General features: G+C 48.8%; 12 protein-coding genes across 12 annotated transcripts; 11 read left to right on the top strand and 1 right to left on the bottom strand.

The window, feature by feature from the left end:
* Window positions 1-311: 311 nt before the first annotated feature.
* TbgDal_X16640 (N-myristoyl transferase, putative) lies at window positions 312-1,652 on the top strand (the record flags this gene model as incomplete). The annotated part of the gene is made up of 1 exon (XM_011780523.1): window positions 312-1,652. The coding sequence occupies one exon, from the start codon at window positions 312-314 to the stop codon at window positions 1,650-1,652; it is 1,341 nt and encodes a 446-aa protein (XP_011778825.1).
* A 523-nt stretch (window positions 1,653-2,175) lies between these two features.
* Window positions 2,176-2,508, bottom strand: TbgDal_X16630 (hypothetical protein, unlikely; the record flags this gene model as incomplete). Its single annotated transcript, XM_011780522.1, has 1 exon — window positions 2,176-2,508. One exon carries the CDS (start codon window positions 2,506-2,508, stop codon window positions 2,176-2,178), a length of 333 nt encoding a protein of 110 aa, XP_011778824.1.
* A 555-nt stretch (window positions 2,509-3,063) lies between these two features.
* Window positions 3,064-7,176, top strand: TbgDal_X16620 (hypothetical protein, conserved; the record flags this gene model as incomplete). Its single annotated transcript, XM_011780521.1, has 1 exon — window positions 3,064-7,176. The coding sequence occupies one exon, from the start codon at window positions 3,064-3,066 to the stop codon at window positions 7,174-7,176; it is 4,113 nt and encodes a 1,370-aa protein (XP_011778823.1).
* Window positions 7,177-8,189: 1,013 nt separating this feature from the next.
* On the top strand, window positions 8,190-9,215 carry TbgDal_X16610 (hypothetical protein, conserved; the record flags this gene model as incomplete). The annotated part of the gene is made up of 1 exon (XM_011780520.1): window positions 8,190-9,215. The coding sequence occupies one exon, from the start codon at window positions 8,190-8,192 to the stop codon at window positions 9,213-9,215; it is 1,026 nt and encodes a 341-aa protein (XP_011778822.1).
* A 264-nt stretch (window positions 9,216-9,479) lies between these two features.
* Window positions 9,480-9,959, top strand: TbgDal_X16600 (hypothetical protein, conserved; the record flags this gene model as incomplete). Its single annotated transcript, XM_011780519.1, has 1 exon — window positions 9,480-9,959. One exon carries the CDS (start codon window positions 9,480-9,482, stop codon window positions 9,957-9,959), a length of 480 nt encoding a protein of 159 aa, XP_011778821.1.
* A 325-nt stretch (window positions 9,960-10,284) lies between these two features.
* TbgDal_X16590 (syntaxin 5, putative) lies at window positions 10,285-11,268 on the top strand (the record flags this gene model as incomplete). The annotated part of the gene is made up of 1 exon (XM_011780518.1): window positions 10,285-11,268. The coding sequence occupies one exon, from the start codon at window positions 10,285-10,287 to the stop codon at window positions 11,266-11,268; it is 984 nt and encodes a 327-aa protein (XP_011778820.1).
* A 746-nt stretch (window positions 11,269-12,014) lies between these two features.
* TbgDal_X16580 (hypothetical protein, conserved) lies at window positions 12,015-13,397 on the top strand (the record flags this gene model as incomplete). Its single annotated transcript, XM_011780517.1, has 1 exon — window positions 12,015-13,397. The coding sequence occupies one exon, from the start codon at window positions 12,015-12,017 to the stop codon at window positions 13,395-13,397; it is 1,383 nt and encodes a 460-aa protein (XP_011778819.1).
* Window positions 13,398-13,946: 549 nt separating this feature from the next.
* Window positions 13,947-15,071, top strand: TbgDal_X16570 (protein transport protein Sec13, putative; the record flags this gene model as incomplete). The annotated part of the gene is made up of 1 exon (XM_011780516.1): window positions 13,947-15,071. One exon carries the CDS (start codon window positions 13,947-13,949, stop codon window positions 15,069-15,071), a length of 1,125 nt encoding a protein of 374 aa, XP_011778818.1.
* A 630-nt stretch (window positions 15,072-15,701) lies between these two features.
* Window positions 15,702-16,640, top strand: TbgDal_X16560 (aquaporin 9, putative; the record flags this gene model as incomplete). The annotated part of the gene is made up of 1 exon (XM_011780515.1): window positions 15,702-16,640. One exon carries the CDS (start codon window positions 15,702-15,704, stop codon window positions 16,638-16,640), a length of 939 nt encoding a protein of 312 aa, XP_011778817.1.
* Window positions 16,641-17,072: 432 nt separating this feature from the next.
* Window positions 17,073-17,381, top strand: TbgDal_X16550 (hypothetical protein, unlikely; the record flags this gene model as incomplete). Its single annotated transcript, XM_011780514.1, has 1 exon — window positions 17,073-17,381. One exon carries the CDS (start codon window positions 17,073-17,075, stop codon window positions 17,379-17,381), a length of 309 nt encoding a protein of 102 aa, XP_011778816.1.
* A 120-nt stretch (window positions 17,382-17,501) lies between these two features.
* TbgDal_X16540 (aquaglyceroporin (small solute channel),putative) lies at window positions 17,502-18,416 on the top strand (the record flags this gene model as incomplete). Its single annotated transcript, XM_011780513.1, has 1 exon — window positions 17,502-18,416. One exon carries the CDS (start codon window positions 17,502-17,504, stop codon window positions 18,414-18,416), a length of 915 nt encoding a protein of 304 aa, XP_011778815.1.
* A 2,104-nt stretch (window positions 18,417-20,520) lies between these two features.
* Window positions 20,521-21,960, top strand: TbgDal_X16530 (hypothetical protein, conserved; the record flags this gene model as incomplete). The annotated part of the gene is made up of 1 exon (XM_011780512.1): window positions 20,521-21,960. The coding sequence occupies one exon, from the start codon at window positions 20,521-20,523 to the stop codon at window positions 21,958-21,960; it is 1,440 nt and encodes a 479-aa protein (XP_011778814.1).
* Window positions 21,961-22,267: the final 307 nt, after the last annotated feature.

The raw sequence follows: 22,267 nt of genomic DNA, 5'->3' as shown, positions 1-22,267 counted from the left end.
GAGGTTGCTCACAAGCATGAGCACGTCCTTGACTTATGGATTTGTTGTTGCTTTCTCCGAGTGGTCCTGCGGCACAAAAGTGCAATCTTCTTTTAAAGCGCCTATATTTAGTTTCGATCGGAATGTTCTGCTCCAGCAATATCGTTTTTTTTTTGTCGATCTAGCGAAATAGAAAGGGGGAAGATAAATTAACAGAAGTGACACATAGGACACGTCAAACGCACATTACGACGAGGAACAGCTGCAACACACACTGAAGGGGAAGGGACACTGTTTTAAATCACTTGAAGAAGTCTGCCCGCTGTTGAAAAATGACTGACAAAGCATTTACGGAACACCAGTTCTGGAGCACGCAGCCTGTGCGGCAACCTGGTGCTCCTGATGCCGATAAGGTTGGGTTTATTATGGAATCGTCCTTAGATGCGGTACCTGCTGAGCCGTACAGTCTTCCCTCAACATTTGAGTGGTGGTCACCCGATGTAGCCAACCCTGAGGACCTTCGAGGTGTCCACGAACTTCTTCGTGATAATTATGTTGAGGACAGCGAAAGCATGTTTCGATTCAACTATTCGGAGGAGTTTTTGCGCTGGGCACTTATGCCTCCGGGATATCACCAGTCGTGGCACGTTGGTGTGCGGCTAAAATCCAACAAGTCGGTGCTCGGGTTCGTTGCCGGTGTCCCAATCACGATGCGCCTAGGCACTCCAAAAATGGTTCTAGAGAAGAGAGAGCATGGGGAGGATGGAGGAGAAGAGGTTATAAACGATTACTTAGAGCCTCAGACTATTTGCGAGATTAATTTTCTTTGCGTGCACAAAAAACTTCGGCAGAGAAGACTTGGGCCCATCCTCATCAAGGAGGTGACGCGTCGGGTTAATCTCATGAACATTTGGCACGCCGTCTACACATCTGGGACTCTTCTTCCAACACCGTTTGCCAAAGGCCATTACTTCCACCGCAGCCTGAACTCACAGAAGCTTGTGGACGTTAAATTTTCTGGGATTCCACCACATTACAAGCGGTTTCAGAATCCAGTTGCGGTTATGGAGCGCCTGTACCGACTTCCCGACAAAACCAAAACACGTGGTTTGCGACTCATGGAACCAGCAGATGTCCCACAGGTGACGCAGCTTCTCCTTAAGAGGTTGGCGTCGTTTGATGTTGCTCCCGTGTTCAATGAGGAGGAGGTGGCGCATTACTTCCTCCCCCGCGAGGGTGTCGTATTCTCCTACGTTGTGGAGTCGCCGGTGGGTCCAGGAAAAGACGAAGAGAATGCCGGTAAAACCTCAAAGGGCACACCCACAGGGACAAAGTGTGTCACAGGGGGCTGTGAGAAGGTGATTACGGATTTTTTCTCGTTCTATTCACTTCCTTCTACCATTATCGGCAACAGTAACCACTCGTTGTTGAAGGTAGCGTACGTATACTACACCGCTGCAACCAGCGTTAGCATAACACAGTTGGTGAATGATCTTCTTATCATCGTGAAGCTTAATGGATTCGATGTTTGCAACGTTGTTGACATTTACGACAATGGGACGTATTTAAAAGAACTTAAATTCAGCCCCGGGGACGGAAACCTTTACTACTACTTCTACAACTGGTCTTATCCGAGCATTCCGGCTAATGAAGTTGGTCTTGTGATGGTTTAACGTTGGTGGCGAACTGTAATTACCGCCCAAATGTTTGAGGTATATCAACGAGAAGAAGGGAAGACGTCAGTTGAGAATATTAATTGGGATGTGGTGAACGCAAGGATGTTGAGGCCTCTGTGGAGGTGGGGAAGAAAATGAACGGGGTGTAACAAGCAGTGCACCGGGCGAAAGGGATATGGGCAAAGTATGTGGGAAGAATGACGATCATTGAAGAAGGGTGATAATGCCGAAATGTTGGAAAATATCGGTCAGGGGGAGAAGCGGCAGGGGAGTAGAGGGTGGTACTTGTGGTGGATGGGTGGGATGAGGAGATTGTAATATATTTGAAGGTGGATGCGGGCCGATTGGTAAGAGAAGTACATCGGTTGGATAAGCTCGGTGAAACCCGAAGGAGAAACGAAACAAGCCGGAGGCGAGAGAATTTGTGAACCCATTTACCCTTTACATTCCTACGTCAAAGCGCGAGGGACAGAGGGAGGTGATTGGCACCGTTGCATGCACTCTCACGGCCGGCACTTCATTACGGGAGCTGCGCATTTATTTTGTTTACCCTTCCATGTCCGGTGACTTTTGTGTGGCAATCAAAGGGGAAAACATAACAATTAACCGAATTATGTTTAGTGCTCACATACTCCCTGTTTTGCGTGCAGTAGCTCATAAAGCAGCTTATGCCACTTACTCTTCCCATTCTTACATATCCCTCTTCGTCAGGGTCTGTGATGATGAAGGTCAGTTTTTCACGTTGTTCTTTCCACTCACCTTTTTTTTTGTTTGGTGCACTGCTACTTGTTAGTGTGTTTCCCCTCCTTGACACACATCTCAATCTCGATTGATCATTATTTTCCCCGAACATATCTTTCCTCCTCTTTTTACCTCATTCTTTTTTCTTCCTCTTTTCCATGAGGTGGCACTTGTGGGGACACCTCTGATGGTGGCGTACTGTCGAGGGAATTATGCCTATTAAGACAAATGTGGCAATCACTGTGAGCGCCAGCTAACGCCATAGTCTCCGTTTACGCTTGTTTACTTTTTTTTTCTTCTGTTTTACCTGTTATCGATGTCTCTGCTTGAGCTTTCGGCATACTTTTTTCCCCTGTGTTTGAAATGCCCACACTAAGCACTTATTTCTCAACACATCAACACAAGAAATAAGTGCGCTTCCTGAGGGCACCATTGAGGTGAACTTTGCGTCAATCTCGCGGGGCTCCAGACGGTGACGGTAGGAGCCGGCTGAGATAATTGGAAAGAGAATATTTATCAAGTTGAAACTGTCATTTAGAGAGGACGGAAATATCAAGAAACAGAGGAAGGAAGAGGTGGAGGAAGTTTGACATTAGGAAGGAGGAAGAGCAACTGCTGCACTGACACTTAGTATACGGCTGCTCTTATTTCATCCCAGCACGCGTGGATGGATGATCCATGCAGCGCGCCTCTTCCAACCAGTACGGAAATAGTGCGGCGGGAATGCTTTCCGCGCATTCCACCTGAAATCCTCCTCCGTGAACATGCGGCCCGATACCACTTGATGGGTCTTGGACTTCTGTCGTTACTCGAGGCGCTAAAGCCGCAACTAGGGCAAGTATTCCCCTCATTTGGCGACTGTGATGGCAGCGCCATGAGAGATGTGGTTGGAAACCGCGCCAATGGTCTGCTGGAGAGAAAACCACCTTTGCCACAAACAAATATCAAACGTGATAAGAGCCCCAGTAACCGGCTGGAGGAAAAGGGAGCAGGCTGCCGCCTCGCGTATGGCGTGCACACAGTGCCGAGCAACGATGCGTACTGTAGCCAAGTCAACCGATCAGGCTGCGTATTTTCGGAGGTTGACTCGTCGCGTCTGACGGCTGTCGAGCTCGTGCGGCGGTTTGTTCAAAAAAGGACAGGCAAAGCAGGAAAAGGAAATCCTGGGCCTCTGCCGCAGAGGGGAGATAATGAAGCAACGCAAGAGGACCGTGAGGCGCTGTGGGGATACAGTACCGGAGCGGTAGTCCACGTTACCTTCTATCCCTTTGCTTCTCACCTCCGGGCGATGCGACAGTCTGCTGGGGAATCGAAGCGAGTGCGGCGTAGAGGCAATAGTGCAAGCGAGACCGCTTCTTCAAACAAAGGCGGGGACGATGATGATGATGATGATGATGGTGAGCAGAGGCCAGTGGAGGGAAGCGAGCACGGCTCATCAGATAGGGGAGCGGAAGGAGATGCCGACGAGGCTGAACTCCTGTGTTTATATGAGCAGGCCCCCCGAGGTGTTTCGTTGCTCGGTTACCACGGTTCGTGTAGCGTTACTTCTCTCGTTTATCATCCCATTAACGATCTAGCCGTCTCAGGTGGTGTGGACGGCAGTCTGTTGGTGTGGGATGTGCACAACCGATACCGACAGGTGTTGCGCGACAAAAAGAACTGCGATGAGGACAATCGCGAGACAAGGACCCTCCAACACTTTACCCACCACGTCCAGACACGAAAGTTAGTGCAGACCATTGGGCATGTGCACAATGGATCTGTAACTTCCTTAGAAGTATATGGTGATTTGCTTCTGAGTGGGGGAATGGACGGTACGGTGAGAGTGTGGCAAAACTCTGAGAAAACTGTGTTTGGCTCCGCATCTGGATTACCTCAGTATCTTGGGTATCAGGTATTTCACTGCAATGGGTGGGTGCGGCACATTTGCTACGCCGGGGATCGCGTCTCGCATGGAGGGGACATCATGATATGTAGCGAAGATGGGGTTATAAGTTACCTTAAAAGTGGTGAGGTGTCTCCACGGGGGAATGTTGGGTTGTTCCAGGGATCTAGTCGGTGGGGGAAACCCCTTTTGGAGGCACTTCGCAACCAAAGAGCAGTGGCTGCAAGAGCAGAAGTAAGAAAGGCGCAGCGTGTCCAACTAGTAAGGGAAGGGGAGTCTTGTAGCACAAGACAAATCAACAGTGAGTTCTCTTCTTCGCTCTTCAGCGGCAACTTGGCAAAAGAAGGGGGAGGGAAAGCCCCCATATCGGTCTCTCATAGGGGTGATTCACCATCCAGGCTTCAATTAACGCGCACAATGCGTACAATCAGCGAGGAATCAAGGCTAGCACGTTCGATCGAACTTTCTGGTGTCAAGGGTAGTGAAAGCACCAACTCCATCACACGCATGTTCCCCATGCACAGGCATAATATCCTAGCTGTTGTTGGATATAGCCCGTCGGTGCGTTTCTTAGACATATCACGGTTGAAACTCACCTCCATGGTGGTGCATCCGAGCCTTACAGCGCTAAGTAAAGTAGGCCCTCACGCTTCCGGTCTCTCGACGCGAGACAAGAAGCAACACCGACCATCGAGTGGAGGGAGCACACAGCTAAAAAGCCACAAACTGATTTCCTCCGCATCCCATGCGCAGGTACGAGGTTGTGGCGAGGCGCTGCGTTTTCTGGATCTTTTGTATATCAATGCCCTGGACTACATGATCTTACTCGACAACCGGAATACTGTTTTTGTCTGGGATAACACTTCAAACAAAATGGTGGCGTCGTACAAGGTTCCGGACGTGAGCGATGGGGGGCGAAACAATGTTGCGTTTCATCTGCTTCCTTCTGGAACGCGTTACTATGAGGGTGAACATCCGACCGGGGAAAACGGCGGCCAGGGCTTCTCGGATGCCTCAGAGAGCCCCCGGTCTAGGTCAACTTCCCATTACCAAGCAGCATCTGTGCAACGGCAACGACAGCAGCCAGGAGTGACGAGGATCCCTTTCTTTGTAGCGTGCACGATGGGATTGGAACTGTATGACCTGGTTATATCTGTGTACGCGGAGTTAGAGTTCAAACCACACAGCGACAGGGTGGTGGGGATCTTTGCCGTCCAGCAACCCTCAGGCACCTCGTCCCGTTATACTCTGTCGCCATCCCCAATCAATACCAACGGCATTTTTGACGATATATTGAAGAAGCCGCCGTCACCAAGCGATCATATGGAACTTGAAGAATCGTCGATCAGTGAGAGGCTGATGCGGCCACACACTGCTGCGCCCAATTGCCTTGGAAAGTTTAAATTCACATGTAGCTCAAGTGACAATGAACCTGCAGAACTATTCACAGAGGAGGAGCTTATGTGTCAGGTGCACGAGGTAGATGAACATTACCAACCGCGGGTTCTCACGTGCTCTGGAGACGGCATCATTCACGTGTGGGGGAGCTATTTCCACCCCATCTGTAGTTATAATAACGAATCGCTGAAGAAGGACTTTGCAGAGCTTCGTGTTTCCGTCGTAAACTCTGCGCAAGGGTTTGAGCACACGACACCCATGGTAGAAAGAATGAGTGTGGAACCAGGTAAGCGAACGGCCAATTCTGCAGAGGTGGAAAAACTAGGTAGATATTATGACACTGCATGCTTTTATTACAACTTGCGGTGGAATACTGCGGTGACAGGGCACGACGATGGCAGCATTCGTTATTGGCATTGTGGGCAACAACTCCCGAAATGTGCATGGTTTAAGGGTCTTCATCAAAATACGGTCAGTGGAGTTGTTGGGGCCCGCATTTCTAGATGGTGCGTGCAACAAGCTCTGTCGTCCCAAGGAATGAGGGATGATGATGTTGCACGGTTGGGGTGTATCGACGTTCTTGCAACTGTCTCCTACGACGGCCATTTGAAACTGTGGGGAGGAGCTAATGAGGCAAAGGCAGTTCCTTACCTTTCTACCAAGGTTTCCAATAATGAGTTGTTGTGTGTTGACTTCAGTGAAGTTGGTCAATATTTCGTTGTGGGTGACACCGTAGGGACGATTAGCACGTGGAGTGCACACAAACTGGAACCCCGATTCTCCATTCCATCCGAGCCACCGGCACCGTGGGTGCCGAGGTTCGCCAAACTTTCTGAAAAAACGGTGAGGAGGTTTTCGGCGCGGAAAGTGAATCGAGAAGAGCCCGAACCGGTAATAAGGGTCAAGGGCATCTACCACACGGATGGTGTCACGGCTCTGCTGGTGGACGGAAATTTCGTCTTCTCCGGGGGCGAAGATGGTCGGGTGTTCCTGTGGGATCTTGTTAACGGCATCCTGGTGCGCGAATACTACCTGAATTCGGTGACGGAAAGGGATGTGACAAGGCAGACACTTTTGGCCGGAGGTGTGCCTTCCGCCGCAAGAAACAACAGTGGTCTTTTTCTATCGAAAGAGGTGAATAACTCGTTCGGGGGAACCAAACGGAGAAATGAAAAGGGATACGTAGTGAACATCTCGCTGCTGAAAGAACGAAATGGGGACCTACTCATTAGCACAAGCGAGGGATGGATTTACCATTTTAGGCAGAGTTGTTCACATCCGTTGCAAATGTATAAACATAGTTTCAGGATTGCAAGCGTATGTGTATTGTTTGAGGGATACGAACAAGAAAACTCGGGATTCCCCAACGGGAGAAATAGCATTGGCTTCGATGGAAGTGACGGTAGTGTGTTCGAGCTCGCAGTTGGTGCCGACGACGGCCACTTGGTCGTTCTGCACGAGACAAAGTTTTCAAAGTTAGGCTACGCGAGTGACTGACAGCAGGCTGAAACAGGTAGTGAGTCGGGAGAACCCTGAGCGTCGATGGGGTTTCGATTGTCCTACCTCATGAGAGTGTTTTTTTTTTTTCGTCCCACATGTACAAATTTTGTAACCATTTTTCTATCTGATTCTAACTAGGTTCTCCCCCCCCCCTTTTCGTTGCTTTTTCCACATTACCTTCACATTTCACTGCGTCATGTACGAACACACACACACACACATATATATATATATACATGTATGTGTATATGACGGTCACTTCTTGCTGCAGCTGCCATTCCTTACGAAGCAAACTCGTATGTGCATGAATGAGGTGTGTGGGAAGAAGGCAAGTGTCTCCATCGCCTTATTTTGTCCCCCTCGCGCTTGCGTGCACCACCTTATTTCTTCCCTCCCCTCACCTTGGAACAGTGCTGTTTCGTTGGTCTTTTTTTTTTTTTTGAAAAATACACTGGCGAAGAGGGCAATGGGTTAAACTCCAAAAAAAGGATGCCTAGCCCTTTTTTGTTGCGGTTGTTGTTTTCTCCACCCGGTACCACAGTACCCGTGCATAGTGTGCACCAAAACACAGGGGGTTGGGGTTATTGGAGGGTGGGGAAGCGGTGGGAGGTGCTGCTGATTTCCCTTCTTTCTGGATGAATGTGTAATATTTCGCCCAAAACACAATCGGGTTTATCTTTTCATGTAATGCAAAAAGGTGTGGTTCAAACTGGTTTTATTTTCGGGAAGGACGCTCCGGTGCCTTCTGTTGTCACACCTTCCTCAGTTGGAACACCCCTCCCCCTCCTTTGTATTGTATGGATCATCAACTATGAAACTTACATGCTTGGGTTACGTTCTACTACTCTGCAGACTGATTTGTGCTCATCTTCCATTTTGCTTCACTTGATCCATGCGTGAGCCGGGGGTGTTATATATAAGATTTGCTGTAGGAAGCGGGAGGGGGGGAAGGGCCCAGTGTCTTTTCTTATTTAACGATCGCTTCCGTTTGCTCGTGGCCTGAGGTGCAAATGACGGAAGCAGTAGCGGCGGGGGAAGTGAACTTAGATGAGTCGGTTGATCGGTTCGACCTAGTGTGCAAGCGGCTCCTTGAGTACGATGACGCGTGGTATACGATGCGGGTCGAAGAGAACCATCTCCTTTTCGGTGACGAGGACAGCACGGAAAACAGGAGAAAAAGAGCTGCTGATGAGAGGAGATACTTCAAATGCTTTTATGACTCTTTCAAGGGACGGGACAGTAAGTACATCGTTGCCTTATTAGGGGAAGTACTCACGCATGAAGCCACGGAGCGGGCCAACCTGAAAGAATACGAGTTCGTTGAGTTCCTTGCCATCTGCAACTCAGCAGCCAGTGTGTTGGGATTTGAATCTGTGTATCAAGTGTACTTTTCATCGATCCACCCAATTGAGGCAGAAGAAGCTGAACGGAGGGTCATCGAGAGTGAGTATTATGACATGCTGATAGAGATAACATTCACGCTAGAGTGTCTACACCGGAGGGTGATTATGTTTGTCGAGGAACCAGCGGGCATGAAGGTATTTGAGGATGGGGAAACAAGGGATTGGATCAAAGCACATAAGAAACAGGTAGAGCGCGAGCGCAGGGAGGAAGAGATAAGGATGAAGAAGGCAGAAGAGGCCGCAGCACTGCGGCTCGTCTGGAGGCAACGAGAAGCAAACCAAATCTTTGCGTTTATGGAGACAGAGCAAAAGGAGCGGTCGGACATCGAAGGCCTTCAAGGCCTCCACTTCAGACACATCGCTTCCCGGCAATTTACAGAGGTCAGAGAGGCACGGTACCATCAGAAAAAATATGAACTGTTGCAGCGTTTGTTGTCAGCGGAGGCAAGTAGGAGTCTAGCAGCCGAAGAGACGACAGGTAGGATCAACCTAATGCTCCAGCAGAGGGATTATCATCTCGCTCTAGCTGCTGATTGTGCGATGAGCTTCTACTCCACTAGGAGGAATGTTCTCATGAACGAGTTGATGGCTAAGGAACGGTATGGCACGGAGCATACGCAACTTGACGACTAAAAGTGCGTTTTATGCCTGTAAAGCGCAAATGGGAGGTGTTTGGAAGATAAACAGGCAACGCAACACTCAAAGATTATGTAAACTACGTGGCGAGGGTTCGGGGGGGGGGTCCTCTTGTGAATTGCATCAAATCGTATTCGGTAAAGAACTTCGTGGGATGTTTGTCCGCTATCAACATTTCTGGAACTGCAACTCTCCCATTAATTTTTCCCATTGTCTTCCTAATAGAAGGCTCAGGGCACATCATCCATTTTGCATGGCGGCATGAGGGCGCAGTCAGACCTTTCGCCCTCCTCAGTCAGTGAGCTTCGCTCCAAACTGAAAGGTGTTCGTGTCGAGGTTGGCTCGTTGGTTTCCTTTCGCGACGAACCAGCTTTTGAAATGGTGATGCGGTTAAACAAGCGACACAACGGAAATCTTGTCTCTGCTGTCCTCTCGAAAGGAAATGCGGCGTGTGGCTTGGGAGGGGATGCATCTGGAAGTGGGGAAGGAATCGGCGAAGGTCGCGTGATGGCGGACCGATCCAGACACGTGGAAGAACTGCGCATGGTTTTCATCCCAAAAGCCTATGGCGCTTTTCTCGAGGATGAGATGCAGAAGTGGCTGGATCCATTCCGTGGTCGAGGCGAAGCAAACAGAACCAAACGAAAACGCGATGAGGTTGACGACAACGAAGTGACAGACATTGATAGCGACGTAGATACTGATGAATGTGACGACGCCGATTCTTTCCGGTCAGTCTAAGGGTTTGGTGTGTCATCGTGTTCGTTTCTCCACTCACTACCATGTTGCCACAGCAAAACGATTCTGGCTGCAGATGTCAAACGATCACCAAACAAACATATATCAAAGGTGGCGACGGCGTTACGCAAATTTTCTTTGGGGAAGAGAAGGCATTGCAGTTCTTGTTATCTTGTTTTTTTTTTGTTCTTCTTTGTGTAGACCCGAATCCTGCCCAAACATATGCCCTCTTTTCCTCTCCTGGTAAGAGGGACCAGAGAAAACTTCAAGGAAGGGACTAAGAAGGGAAGGGGCCTCCAGTTAGCGAGCCGAATTCTGACCTCCAACTATGGTTGTAGAGCGCGACCGTTCAAATGAGCTGCACAGCATCTTCAACGGCATGAAGCATGGTGAAGTTTTACTGCACAACGGCGTGCGACATATCGACCCTTCTCGGGGAGAACTTCTGCAGTCGAACTCCGGCCTCCGTTCGAGTAACGAGACACAAATATTTAATCGTTTTGCCCAGGCATTCGCCGCCGACTTGGCGAAAGTGTCGGAGTCCATCATGCGGCTGACGCAACTTACACAACGGCAGACTGTGTTTGAAGATCGCTCATCCGAAGTGACAGCCCTCACACAAGTGGTTAAAACGTCATTACAGCGTCTTCATGCAGATTTGAATACCCTCGACGAACTTAAAGCGCGTGCCTTAGATGCTGAGAAGGTGGTGCTTGCGCGAACGAGGGCCTCTAGTGGCAGTGAAGCACACAGTTTGTGGGGAGGGAGGGCGGACGTTGACTCACTTGTGCAGTCCCAGACAAAGCATAGTGACACTATTGTAGAAACATTGCGCACACGTCTGGCACGAACTGGACAAACATTTCGCTCAACCCTCCAGCAACAGACAAAGGAAATGAAAAGTAATGCACAACGTCGTCACATGTTTACCACGGGGGATCGACCACAAACATTTGAGAGCGCATTATTTCACGATCAGGAGATGCAGCAGCAGCAACAAATGCAATTGGCGAGTAGAGGAGAAAATGTGCAGTATTATAAACAGCGCAGTGAGGCGGTTCGGGAGATTGAGGCAGCGGTAGTTGAAGTGGGTGAAATGTTCAATGATTTCACTCGTCTCGTGCATGAACAAAACGAAATTGTTCTCCGCATAGACACAAACGTTGAGACATCACTGCGGCACGTCAATGCTGGAAGTAACGAACTGCTGCGCTACTTGGCGAATCTCACTTCCAACCGCGGTTTGATAATAAAAATATTTGCCGTTCTGTTCTTCTTCCTTCTGTTCTTTGGGTTTCTCGTTGTGCGCTAGTGCGTTTCCCCTCTGTTGGGATTGTCGGCGTTTGCTCCATCCTCACCTCTGAGGCTCTGGAATATGGTTGGTAATCCCTGGCAGCGGATCGGGCTTCAATAGTTAGCGCTGAGAGAAATCAAATGTGGTGCCGCCTCAAGGCAATGAAATACATGTCATATTTCGCCACGTATACATGCGTGGAGGGCGTATGACTCTATGCTCAGTTACAAAGGATGCTCATATAGCTTTTTCCCCCACTATTGTATCATTTTTTTCTTATTGGGAAGGGGGGCAGTTTAAGGTGCCCTCGTTGCGTTAACGACCACTCACGGTCCGTTTTCCATATCGTTGTGACGATCTTTACACGTGCCCTTTACTCTCCTGTCGTCGTATTTTGTTCAGGTTTATCTCCGGTCGTAATACCATACGGAAGAGTGTAGTGAGGAGCTGTTAGCGCTCGTGTTTTCCTTAATCACTGCTAGAGCTCACGTTCGTAAGGTTAAAAAGCGAGGAAGGGAGAAGAGATGGAGGCTCATAAGTTCGGGAATTCACTAAAAGACTTGAAAAGAGAATGGAGCACATGGGAACCTTTCATTTTTTGAGCAGTCTCTCGAATACATATGTATGCGTATGTGATTTTTCTTTGTTTTTTCTTTCCCTTGGATAATTTTGTTGTGTTAGGTACGTGGTGGAAGGAGAGGACAGGAGGAAGGGGAAATATCTCTCTTGTGTAGAACGTTGACGGGCGTCTCGCTATAATTCCAATGATTCATCCGAAGCTTATGCCTTATCAGGAGCTCGCCCTCCGTAGGGTAAATGTGCAACAGCAGAGTTTTGCTTCACAGTATGTTGGCACCGACAAGATTGGGGGAGGTGGCGCCACTGCCATTACCCCGTCTGGCAGCAGCGCTGGCATGTCACGAACCACTTCAGCACGAAGCGAAGTGGCGTTGTCACCAGGCACAGTGTTTCCGGGTCCGTCAGCTACACCCGCTTCCAGCGCAATTCAGAAATCCCGTCCGCATGCTCGCGACGCTTTGCTAACTGGATGTGGGACAAATAGCACCGCACCAGCTTCTATCGCCCGCCCTGGTATAAAGAGACGCGATGAATGGTCTACTGCTCTCCACGACATAGAGCCATTCGTTCTCCCTCAACAACTTCTTTGCGGTTCCCCGCCGAACAGGCAGAAACACGTGAGAGTGCACTACATCGCTGACCAATATGATCGACAGTGGCTCACACAGCTCCCAGTCGCGACAACCACAACGAAAGGTAAAACGGGGAGCATCGAATCGTCGGTTACCCCTCAAGCAACACGTCACAAAATTTCTCTAACATTGTTTGAGGACCTCATCACTGCATTCGAGTTGGGTTCATACATGAACGCGGAGGTCCCCATACACCGGCAGCCCGTTTCCACTTTTGAAGGTGTCACCGCAACTGGCGCAGACGCCACAGTGGTAGAGGAGGTCCGCAGGTATTGGCTCTCAAAACGGCAGGCATTAGGTGGCAACGTACCATGCATTCCGGCACTTCGCATGGACGTGAGAGAGGACAACCAGAATAGCCTGTGCCATAGTGACATTCTTCAATATTGCCCACTTCCGTTTAGCTACAGGGATTGCCCTGTGCCACTGGTAAAGAGGCTTCTGCCTCGTTGCGCGGCAAGGGAAGAAAACACGGGAGGGGAAAACGGTGGACAGAAGGAAGTAGTTGGACGGAAGCGGGAAAGGCGGTCCTGTGAGAGTGGCATTAAAATTGAAGATCACAATAACGAAACGGTAGTTGAGGTTGGTGAGTTGGAGCGGCAGATGCTTGCGACTGCGGGACTCAAGGTAGCGCAGGCAGTGCTGGAGCGCGAGGAGTGGAAGTTGGCGCACACACACATAGTGCTTTATGAGTTGTCTCTGTTGCGTCGGTTGTCGGTGTTGGACGGGGATGTAAACCCCTCCGTGGGTTTCCCATCTTCTTCTTCACACGCGGGTGGTGGGCACGCCAGCACACTTTGGGCTAGTGACGAGGACCTTCAGGGAGAGTGGGTGGGTGAAAACGAGTTGGGCGGGGAACCATATGATAGCGTTACTGGAAGGGGAGCCGCGGCAGCGCTGGAGAGTGTTATGGCCATCGAGCGACGGCATTGTTGAGTGAACTCTGGGGTCAGCCATCCTATACAATCTCATTAGTATCATTTTCTTAATTTTATGCGATGGTTGTGTTCGGAAAGAGTGGGTAGTTTTTTTTTTAATCAACACCCCTCCCCCTGTCTATGATGATAACGGTGGAAGAAGTTGTGAAGGGAAACTATGTCGCTATAGTTGCTTTTACAACAAAGAGAATATGCTTGCAGGCTACGACAGCCATTTCAATGGGTACTACCAGTTGTTGCGGAAGCTGGCTATGCGATTTGGCTCACAAGTGAGCCCTTTGTCGCTGAGCGGGTTGCCCATCATCGTGCGTGTTTCGTGCGATTCGTTGCTGTGCCAAATTGTCACTTGAAACAATCGCTATCTATCTTTTATGACGTGTTGTTATTTCCCCCTTTTGACCTTTACGCTGCGGCGCCGCGGACTACCATTTGCTTCCATTAGGTGGATAAGAAAAGGCAGGAGTTGATAAGGTTTGATAAGGGCGAAAAAAAAAAGCTAATACCAGGAACTGAGGAAAGGAGAAGAAATTGAATATTGATACCAATAATGCTTCATTCAACTAGATACCCGTCGCAAAACCGCACTATTGGTGGCTACGGCCAGGCAGCACCAGTGGCACCCCATGATATGCATCAACAGAGACAACCACAGCAGCCCCAACAATTCCAGCAGCAGCAACCTCAGGAACATCAGGACATAATCCACGACACGCAATTCGACTACTACGGACAGCAACTCGCGACCGCAAGCTCCGACCGCACTATAGGCATTCACACGGTCCGAGACGGTCAGATGCAGCGAGTTGCGACCCTCATAGGTCATGAGGGTCCCGTGTGGATGGTGAGTTGGGCACACCCGCGCTTTGGCACTGTCTTGGCATCGGCTGGCTACGATCACAAGGCAATTGTATGGAAAGAAGTGTCGCAACCCACACGCCAATGGCGACCAGTGCATGTGATTGACATTCACCAGGGTAGCGTCAATGCCGTACAGTGGGCACCCGAATCTCCCATGCTTGCGACGGCGAGTAGTGATGGCACCGTGGCAGTAACAACATATGAAGAGGGTGCCTGGCGTGAGAGCGTTAAACTGAGTAACAACAGCAACAACATCGCACATGCCATGGGAGCCACATGCGTATCATTTGCGCCCACTTGTCCACAGTTGGGTAACGGGAGGCTTTTGGTCTCTGGTGGATGTGACTCACGAGTTCGTTTGTGGTACTTACCCGAAGGCGGCGCTGCTGGGGCCCATCCCTATCACTTCCTGGAGTTGCTCGAAGGTCACACAGACTGGGTGCGAGACGTTGCTTTCGAACCTCTTTCCGCTGCGACGCGATACGCAGTTATTGCTAGTTGCGGACAGGACAGGAGTGTCATCATTCACCGCAAACAGTGGAGTCACCTCACGACTTGTATTGATGACCGGGGGTTGCGGAGCGGCGAAGGGGGAAGGGATGCCATGGGAGAGGTGAGCGGTGGTTGGGAGCGCAGTTGCGTCCTCTTCGATGAGCCGGTATGGCGTCTCTCGTGGTCGCCCACTGGAGGCATGCTGGTGGTTACAACTGGCAATTCGGAAGTGTTTATCCTCCGTGAAGGCAATGAGTTTTGCCAACCATGGTTTAAAACACCTCTCAGCGAATACGAAAACCAAAATCAGCGGGTTCACTGACGACAACTTGTTTGAACAAGATATGGTGGAGAGATATTTACAACGGGAGGTCGGTTGGATGGGTGGGAGGAGAAGGGGAAATGAGGACTATGGGAAGAAGTGCGGAGGTAAGGCGGTTACCGCGTGGTGCATGGCAACAGCTGGTAGAGGGTTTTGATGGTCCTCCTGAGCACAGTTCACCCTCCTAGTTTTTTTGTCGGCATCATCTTGACCCTGTCAGTATAACCTTTTGCATTGCACCGCTCTCCAAGGAGGGATCATATACAAGCATCATAGTGGAAAGGGGGAAATCAGATCAGAATAATCGAGAAAAAGAAGGCTGAAACTCCACTTGTTGTTTTCTTTCTTCCTTCCGTTTCACTCCTCTACGCACACGCATGCGCATGTGGGAATTCCTTGTTAATGCTGTCGATATTACTTTCCTCACTTCCGAACATTCATTCTTGCGTCACGCAAGGTGCTTTGCTACCTTATAAACCCCGTTCCCCCTATTCTATCGCCCGCTGCTGACTATTTGTGTAACAGTGTAGGAGGAAACAAAAACAATTGTTAGGTAGCGCCTTCAGCACATCAGACATTATTTAAAAATTGAATTCGAGCAACAAGAAAAAAAAGCTCCAGAAAATCAGAATGCAGAGCCAACCAGACAATGTGGCGTATCCCATGGAGCTACAAGCGGTTAATAAGGATGGAACAGTGGAGGTCCGTGTTCAGGGAAACGTTGACAACAGTAGCAATGAGCGGTGGGATGCAGATGTACAAAAACATGAGGTGGCGGAGGCTCAAGAGAAACCCGTGGGAGGCATCAACTTTTGGGCACCACGGGAACTGCGGCTAAATTACCGCGACTACGTGGCTGAATTTCTGGGAAACTTCGTCCTCATATATATCGCTAAGGGCGCGGTTATCACCTCACTACTTGTTCCAGATTTTGGGCTTCTCGGTCTTACGATTGGTATTGGTGTGGCTGTCACGATGGCTCTGTATGTTTCACTGGGCATCTCCGGTGGCCATCTCAACTCTGCCGTCACCGTTGGCAATGCGGTTTTCGGTGATTTCCCTTGGAGAAAAGTCCCCGGCTACATCGCGGCGCAGATGCTCGGCACTTTCCTTGGTGCTGCCTGCGCTTACGGAGTGTTTGCTGATCTCCTGAAGGCGCATGGTGGTGGTGAGTTGATTGCCTTCGGTGAAAAGGGGATTGCGTGGGTGTTTGCCATGTACCCCGCGGAAGGAAATGGTATATTTTATCCAATTTTTGCTGAACTCATTTCCACCGCAGTGCTACTGCTCTGTGTCTGCGGTATCTTTGACCCCAATAACTCTCCTGCCAAGGGGTACGAAACGGTAGCTATTGGTGCTCTTGTCTTCGTCATGGTCAACAACTTCGGCTTAGCGTCTCCCCTTGCGATGAATCCCTCACTTGATTTCGGTCCCAGGGTCTTCGGTGCGATCCTTCTCGGGGGGGAAGTTTTTTCACATGCAAATTATTATTTCTGGGTTCCACTAGTTGTTCCATTCTTTGGAGCTATCCTTGGACTTTTTCTGTACAAATATTTTCTTCCACACTAATCGGCCAGGGTAGGGCGAAGGGTATTGACGGTTAGTGGAATTCCAAATAACATTGATGGTGCCTAGCTAAAAGGAAAGATGAAAAATAAAACGAAGGGATCATTTTTCACCATATATATGAGTTAAGAATATAACAGAGAGGTTTTGTTTCTCCCGAAGAATGCGGGTGAAACGGTGAGTGTTGAAGTTTTTGCCTTCTCCAAAGGCGAAGGCAAACTGCTCTGTTATGTCACATTATAATTTAACCTAAGGGGAATAAAAGAAAGAGAATGGGATCAAACAATAAGGATGTGTTGTAAGGAGTTTATAGCGGTTTAACCGAGAGGGTGCGGTGCCCCTGTAGAGGTAAATGCTGTGTTTGTCTTTTCATCATCCCTTATTTTTATCACTTGTCTATTTTTATTCAGCGGGTAGAAATATATAACAATAATAATGTGGAGGAAGGGAATACATGACGGAACCTTAGTAGGTTGCCACATCTTCCACCCTCTTTCACTTTCCTCTCCCCATCCCATTTGTTTACGTTACCACGCAACGATGTGCCTCGGAGAGGCATTCAAATTACGATTAGCGATATTGCTCTTCGTTTCACTCCTCTACGCACACGCATGCGCATGTGGGAATTCCTTGTTAATGCTGTCGATATTACTTTCCTCACTTCCGAACATTCATTCTTGCGTCACGCAAGGTGCTTTGCTACCTTATAAACCCCGTTCCCCCTATTCTATCGCCCGCTGCTGACTATTTGTGTAACAGTGTAGGAGGAAACAAAAACAATTGTTAGGTAGCGCCTTCAGCACATCAGACATTATTTAAAAATTGAATTCGAGCAACAAGAAAAAAAAGCTCCAGAAAATCAGAATGCAGAGCCAACCAGACAATGTGGCGTATCCCATGGAGCTACAAGCGGTTAATAAGGATGGAACGGTGGAGGTCCGTGTTCAGGGAAACGACGACAGTAGCAACCGGAAACATGAGGTGGCGGAGGCTCAAGAGGAAGTACCGGGAGGCATCAACTTTTGGGCACCACGGGAACTGCGGCTAAATTACCGCGACTACGTGGCTGAATTTCTGGGAAACTTCGTCCTCATATATATCGCTAAGGGCGCGGTTATCACCTCACTACTTGTTCCAGATTTGGGGCTTCTCGGTCTTACGATTGGTATTGGTGTGGCTGTCACGATGGCTCTGTATGTTTCACTGGGCATCTCCGGTGGCCATCTCAACTCTGCCGTCACCGTTGGCAATGCGGTTTTCGGTGATTTCCCTTGGAGAAAAGTCCCCGGCTACATCGCGGCGCAGATGCTCGGTGCCTTTCTTGGTGCTGCCTGCGCTTACGGAGTGTTTGCTGATCTCCTGAAGGCGCATGGTGGTGGTGAGTTGACTGCCTTCGGTGAAAAGGGGACCGCATGGGTGTTTGCCATGTACCCAAGGGATTCAAATGGTATATTTTCTTGTATCTTTGGTGAGTTTATATGTACGGCGATGCTATTGTTCTGTGTCTGCGGTATCTTCGACCCCAATAACTCTCCTGCCAAGGGACACGAGCCGTTGGCAGTTGGTGCTCTTGTCTTCGCCATGGTCAACAACTTCGGCTTAGCGTCTCCCCTTGCGATGAATCCCTCACTTGATTTCGGTCCCAGGGTCTTCGGTGCGATCCTTCTCGGGGGGGAAGTTTTTTCACATGCAAATTATTATTTCTGGGTTCCACTAGTTGTTCCATTCTTTGGAGCTATCCTTGGACTTTTTCTGTACAAATATTTTCTTCCACACTAATCTGCATGAAGGAAAAAGGAAGAATTATAATACTAAAAGGAGTTCCAAATAACATTTATGGTGCCTGGTTAAAAGCAAAGGTAAAACGCAAGGGGAATATTTTTCACCGTATGTACTAAGTATATAAAAAGCGTTATTTTAATTCGTGTTAAAAAAAAACGATTCTTTTCCTGTTTTTGAGTGCATGAGCTGCCTTTCTGGTTGCCGTTTTGTTTCATTGTATTAAGTACAATGATCGAAGGGGACACTAATTTTTAGAGATAAATAAGGTGAACAGATGGCGCAATCCATAGGTGCTGTTGCTCCCTTCAGCAGCGTAAGAAAGTCTTTCCCCATCACTAATCTCATGTTTACTTTTTTCTTATATATATATATATATGTGTGTGTGTGTGTGTGCGCGCTTGTTCATGTGTTTTTTTTTTTTTCGAGCCACCCCGATTATGTTCGCTCAGGGCACCAATGGAAGAATACACACATAAAATTTGTCACTGAATAGCGCTGAACCACTTGGATAATCCCTCGTTGCACCCCTAACGTCATTTAAATACATATTTTGGGAAGACGTTAAGGTGAATCTCGGTTTACTTCACTCATGTCGTACATCTCTTTGTTGTTGCACTTTACTTCTCTTCATCCCACAGCTGTTTGCATGTGTGTTTTAACCGCTGATTTTGTTGTGTTGGGAGGTGAGGGATAGTATGCCGGGGCAAATTCGCACTTGATGATTCACTTCTGTTTTACAAATGAGGTGGTGGTGCATTCTATTGGGGAATATTTGATTGTTATTATAGATTTTAATGAGCTTTCTTTATTTTTACTTTGTTTGATACCTGGAGCTCCTCCACACAAACAAAGGGAGGTGGAGAGCGACTTCCGAATTCGCGTGGGAAAAGAGAAAACGGCAGCCAGTTTAACCAGTAAATATTACATTGAAGGTTTCGTTTATTTTCGTAATTTTCGTCAGCACGATGGATAGGGACCCTGAGAGGAAGTTTCTTACCCACTCACGGAGACCATTCACTTTGGTGGGAAGGTGTTTTCACATGCAAATTATTATTTCTGGGCTCCACTAGTTATTCCATTGTTTGGAGGTATCTTTGGACTTTTTCTGTACAAATATTTTGTGCCACACTAATCTGCATGAAGGAAAAGGGAAGAATTATAATACTAAAAGGAGTTCCAAATAACATTTATGGTGCCTGATTAAAAGCAAAGGTAAAATGCAAGGGGAATATTTTTCACCTTATGAATTGTGAACTTGATGGGAACGCTGTTCCTGGGGTGTGGAAGGGGACGGAACATGTTCGTTATGTTTCCGCCACCTCCACTAAAATTTGTTTGAGGAAGCGGATATAATCACATCTGCCCCTTTAGATGCCCTTTGCAGCACACTCTCAGCGAAAGAATACGTAAGCACATCCATTTATTTACATGCTGGAGTACATGAAGAAGAAGGAAAAGAATATGTTCCCGATTTATGTAATGTGGGGGCGAGGCGGGGGTGGGCATTACCCTTTTATTTCTGTACACATGTCTTTTGTTTGGGCTGCTTTGCACCGCTCCGCATCCGGAGGTGCACACCAGTGGATCGGTTTGGCAACTCAGGGGAATTCTCAAAGGAAGAGGAGAGGGGGAAGCAGGAAAACTCCACCGGCTGCGTCATCAAGTTTATGGTAGTCGCATGTGTACTCGCACAACTCCTATTGCCACCATTTGAATTTATGCGGGCCAATACGTGGCGCAGCAACGCAAAAGCTCGCCGACGATAGCGCCATGTGTTTGGCATCCTCTAGGGGTATTGTCTCCCTTTTTTTTTTCTGCTCTGTATGCGCTTTTGCTCACCTCCCACGAATCAGAGTGCCTCTTCTCTTGGTCAACTAATAACTCTGTTTAGACAACAATAGCAAGGAATTTCAAAGGGGGCAGAGAGTTGGCTAAAGTTGCATTGGAGAGGCGATTAATTGACAACAATAAGGGAATACGTTGTAAGAGTGGAAAAAGGAACAAAATAAGAATAATATAATTAGATTGAGGAAGTTGCCTCATTAATTTGCACGATTAGTGTACCAAGGGGGAAAGGTTCTGCCAAAAAGCATCAGCAGCAATGAGCAAGACAGAGACGGCACCTGAAGCTGCGCCCGCGCCGACGGAAAGGCGCCCTCAACCGCGGTGGATGACAGCTCCGGGGGCGCCTCCGAGACCAGATGTAATGGAGCACCGAACCAAGATGAAAGCACTTTCGCAGGAGAAGGGGGCTCTTATCGCCCAAATCAAGGAGCTACGTGCTTCGTTGGGACCAAAAAGTGAGCCTGACAAGGAGCGCGACGAGATCCGACAGAGGCTCAAGGAGCTTGATGACAAACGGAAGGCTGAACAAGAAATGCGCTCCAAAAAGTCAGAGGAGATTATTGAAGTAAGGAAGAAACACGACGAGTACGTGAAGAAACTCCGCTCTCTGACAGATGACCTGGGCGGCTTTAAAAGCGTGGAGGAGTTCGACGAGGCCATCGAGTACATGACGAAAAAAATGGAGACAAGTGGCGGTGGACTCGCCGCCGAGAAGCGCATCATGCGACAAATAGGCCAACTTGAGGATGCTAAACGGTACTTGCAGGAGCTGCAGCCTGTTTCCGAGGCCATCGCGGAGGCAAAGCACTGCGAGGCGACGTTGCAACGTGAGATCCAAGAAATTAACGAGCGCATTCGGGGTCTCAATGAAGAATACAAGGGACAACGATCAACCAAAATGGAGAAAGATGACAAAATGAGGAGCGCTGGGGCGAATCGGCAGGAAGTATTCAAAAAGTGTGATGAGATCAGCGCAAAGATCACCAGTATTACCAAGGAAATGAACGCACTTTCTGAGGACTTCCAGAAGGCAATGGAGGTGTGGAAGTCGTGGTGTGATGAAGCCCGCGCTAAGCACATGGCCAAAATGGAGGAAGTGCGCAAGGAACGCCACCGCAGGTTCCTGGAACGAAAGAATGCCCCCAAGTTGGCGGAGAAGCGTGAGCGTGCGCTGCGTCGCATGAACCCATACGAGGTGGAAATCGCGGCATGCGACACCCTTCTACAGTATTTGAGGGACCAAAAGATTATGGTTCAACGCGAGAATGAGGAGCGGGCCAGGAGGGAGGCAGCGGCAAACTTTGACCCAGCGGAGTTTGCCCCAGAAGGTGCCGTGGTCTTGAACGATGGCATGAGTCATCAGAACGGAGGCGACAGCAAGAAGCAGAAGCAACAAGCCAATAAAGCAAAGAGGGATTCGGCGCCAAAACCCCGAGTCATCAAGCATAGTGAAGAGAAGTTGGAATTGTTCAAGCTTGTTGACGAGCAGCCACCGAGGTTCCTGGAAGACATTGGTGGAATCATGGAAAATATCCGTGCCAAACTGAAGGAGTACTCCAGTCACATCAAAACAGGCGAACCAGAACTCTCCAGCGATGACGAGGAGGATGAGGAGAAGAAAGAGCAAGAAGGTGAGGAAGAGGCAGCCGCTACAGAAGATGAAACCAATGAGGGAGAGGGGGAGGATTTTGCGTAAATAATTGTGTCGTGAGGTAGGGATGTTGCTGGTCCCATGCTTTTCTCGTCCTGTACACGTATTAACTACCCCTTTCTATCAACAAACCGCGCACGCGGTCCGCGCGGTCAAGGCGAAAGGTGACTCGTATGGAGATGGAAAAGAGTCTAGAGAGGACAAAAAAGTAAAGGAAATGGAAGGGAAGGGAAAGGGAAAAAGCAGCAGGGTTAGGGCCAGAAAGCGCAGCGGAGTAAAGGGGGGGGGGGGTAAGTGGCGGGGAAGAATGCGGAGGAAAAAAGAATATCACGTTGAATATTATTGGGGCGTA

The sequence above is a fragment of the Trypanosoma brucei genome, chromosome 10 (assembly GCF_000210295.1).
Source record: "Trypanosoma brucei gambiense DAL972 chromosome 10, complete sequence".
Classification (NCBI taxonomy): domain Eukaryota; phylum Euglenozoa; class Kinetoplastea; order Trypanosomatida; family Trypanosomatidae; genus Trypanosoma; species Trypanosoma brucei.
Note: the sequence above shows the minus strand (reverse complement) of the source record. Positions and strands in the feature narration are given on the sequence as shown.